This window comes from Sciurus carolinensis, chromosome 3 (genome assembly GCF_902686445.1).
Source record: "Sciurus carolinensis chromosome 3, mSciCar1.2, whole genome shotgun sequence".
Classification (NCBI taxonomy): Eukaryota; Metazoa; Chordata; class Mammalia; order Rodentia; family Sciuridae; genus Sciurus; species Sciurus carolinensis.
In genome coordinates, this window is record NC_062215.1 from 123,322,679 (window position 1) to 123,325,933 (window position 3,255).

Here is a 3,255-nt window from a genome sequence, read left to right on the forward strand (position 1 = left end):
GTCGGGCGGCCTCCTGAGTAGCTCTGGAGTAGCTCTCTGGAGGAGTCCAGTGGTGAGAAACCCAGTGCCAGCCAGGAGACTGAGCTCCCCCAGAAGCAGAGACTCCAGCCCCAATCAAGCCCTTGCGTAGCTACAGCACAGCTGAATTTAAATTTCTGGCTCAGGGAAACTGTGCTGAATAACAAATGTCATTGTTTTAAGATGTAAAAATGGAAAGTAATTTGTTATGCCGCAAGATACAACTAATACAGAAACTCGTCTATAGGAGCATTTATAATTCAGAGGAAAGAGGATATGGACTTTAAAAAATATGTGGAATAAATTGGTATGTCTAAAATCATACTGACCATAGCAAGTTCTGAAAAATGGGCTTGCAGGCGGGAGGAAGAAGTTATGTCGTTGAAAAATAAGGAGCCCCATTAGGAAGCTTTCCAGAGGTAAATTTTGGAAGAAAAGGAGATTTGAAAAAAGGCAAGATCACATCTTGAGTTCTCTCCTTTTTGGAGAAACCAAATTCTTGAGGAGTTTATGTACATGTTCTTTGTGAAATGTGAAATTCACTTAGAAATCAAGAATATATCTTTAGGGGGCTGGAGAGATAGCTCAGTTGGTAGAGTGCTTGCCTTGCAAGCACAAGGTCCTGGGTTTGGTCTCCAGCACCACAAAAAAAAAAAAAGAAGAATATATCTTTAGAATAATAGATGAGTCAACTTGTTTTTGGTAAAGTAATTCAGCCTTAGACAAAGTACAAAAAATTTACTTACACCCCAGAGTGGTTTGCCAGTGTGTAATCCATCACCATGTATACCGGACTGGGGAATAAAAAGGACAGTTATTTATTAGGTGGGTTTAAATCAAAGAATAAAGATTCCGTTTGGTGGTTTGGTTTCCAAGCTGGAAAAAATGAATATAAGATGAAATAAAGGGATTTCTATTTTATTAAGAAGAACAAACAAATAAAAAAATTTGATAATTCTCCATAGACATGCCATAGGTGAAGGATGGAATTAGTACAACCATTTTAGACAAATAAGTCACACCTAACAGGATATTATTGTACACACCCTTTGATCCAGCAATTCTGTTCCCAGAAATTTGTTCTAGGTATGAATGTATAAACAGAAGCTCAAGGATATTCAGGCTGGATAATTCATTAGAAGGACATACAGAACTCATTGGAAACCATTATACTCATGGTTCCAGTTTATTACAGGAAGAGGATGCAGATTAAAGTCAGCCAAAGTGGGGTTGGCAATGTTGCTCAATAAAGATTATGTGTAAGGCCCTGGTTCCTATCTCAGTACTGAAGGGAAAAAAAATCAGCCAAAGGAAGAGATGGAGCAGAATCTGGGAGGGTTCCAAACATGAATTTCTGCTCTCCTTTCCTGTGGAGTTAGGATATGTTACCCTACAGGCATCTATGTATGACAGTTCACATGATGTATTGTCAACCAGGGAAGTTCACTATAGTTTGTTTCTGTGTCCAGAGTTTTACTGAGGTTTCATTATGTAGGCACAATTGATTGATTGATTACCCAAATGGTTCTGAAGGTCACTGACACAATGTGACACAAAGCCCCACCCTAAATCACATAGCTTTCATATGTGTCTGTGTGTGTGTGTGGGAAGGCATGACCAGTCTGGACCCTAGGACTCAATGTGTTTACCTCCTGCCCTAAACGAAGATGCTCCTATCTTGAGTAACATGGATTAATTTCAGAAGTTGAGAACAAGTCAGAACACACTTTGGGCAAGACCAAATTCTCTCTATCTTATGATTAAAACCTGAAATGGCTTTGTGATTTTTCTCTGTGTTCCTTAGTATATGATACACTTTCTAAGTTGTGTGTTTTATTTTTTTGTTTGTTTGTTTGTTTTAGAAATTATGCAGTTTTATAATTTTCTTTGTTGTTTCTTTCTTTTCTTTCTTTCTTTTTTTTTTTTTTTTTTTTTTTTTTTGGTGCTGGGGATTGAACCCAGGGCCTTGTGCTTGCAAGGCAAGCACTCTACCAACTGAGCTATATCTCCAACCCTCTTTGTTGTTTCTTAATCCATTCAAAATAATTTCACAATTCAACACTTTTAGGCAGCTTCTTGGTTACTTTCTTTAGTTTCTACTTCTTTGGGCAGCAATGGATCAATCTTTAGTAGCAAACCTTCACTTACTGCACTACGAAGGAAGGCACGTACTACAAAGGGACACAAATACACAAATTCAGAGGTCTATGCTTACAGACTTCATTAATAACTGCTTGCAGATTGGTAGCAATCTGGTCACTTGACATATCCAATGTGGCTATTTGGGTACTGAGAAAGTTCTCTCTTTCCTCATCTACACGAATTTCACGTCCAGTTTTAAATAATTCAAGCATTTTGGGGATGTCACGGCCAATGGAATTTCTAGCAAGCCTTGGAAACTTTTTTTTCAGTTTCTTCTTTAATGGATTAAGTTCAGGCATTATTTCTGTAACAGCTACATAAACGTCTACTTGAATTTCATCATCCAGAATCTTCTGAATCAGATTAGTTCCTCCTGCAAATGCAGCTCCATTTTCTTCTGCTATTTTAATCTCTGATGCATTCTTTTTCCTCAGTGCCATATCCAGTGTCAAGTCAAGACAAACCCCTTGCTTTGGATTAGTAAAGTCCAAAATTTGAAATTTCTTAAGGAACTGAACAGCTTTCTCCACCTCATATATCTGCCTTGGGTATAGACATTTTAAATAGACATCATCCTCAGGTTCACCTTCCATGTAGGGATATGACTTTATTTTTTCTATCTCATCCTTTTTTTCATCTGATGCTTCTCCTTTGGTATCTCTTTTTGTTTTCTTTGCAGGCTTTGTAGCAGCAGCAAAATGTCTATTGGACACTTGAATGTTTAAAGAATAAGGATAAAGAAATGTCTGATAAACCATCTTGGAAGGATTATGTCTTTGATGATGGATCAAGACTCTTCCAAGGCATCTTACGGCTGCCACCATGTTGGACATTCCGGATTCCTAAGTTGTGTTTTTATGTAAGAGGATTAGACTGCACTGAGACTCGCTGATCATATGGACTTTGATTCTGTATTTCTCTATTTTGGTATCTGTTATTTACAAGACCGAACTAACAGACAAAATTATTTTTATCTCCCTTGCAATACAGGTTTCATGGGCTGACAAAAATCGTATTATTAACCTTCCAACCAGTTATATGTCCAACTCCCAACTATCTCCTTTTCAAACTCTCACACATCAGCCAATATTTCTC

General features: G+C 37.7%; 1 protein-coding gene across 1 annotated transcript; it reads right to left on the minus strand.

Annotated features, from left to right (window-relative positions):
• Nucleotides 1-2,082: 2,082 nt before the first annotated feature.
• LOC124981347 (39S ribosomal protein L1, mitochondrial-like) lies at nt 2,083-2,984 on the minus strand. The gene is given in 2 exon segments (XM_047547649.1): nt 2,083-2,205; nt 2,208-2,984. Coding segments are annotated over 2 exon segments (900 nt in total).
• Between the last annotated feature and the right edge of the window lie 271 nt (nt 2,985-3,255).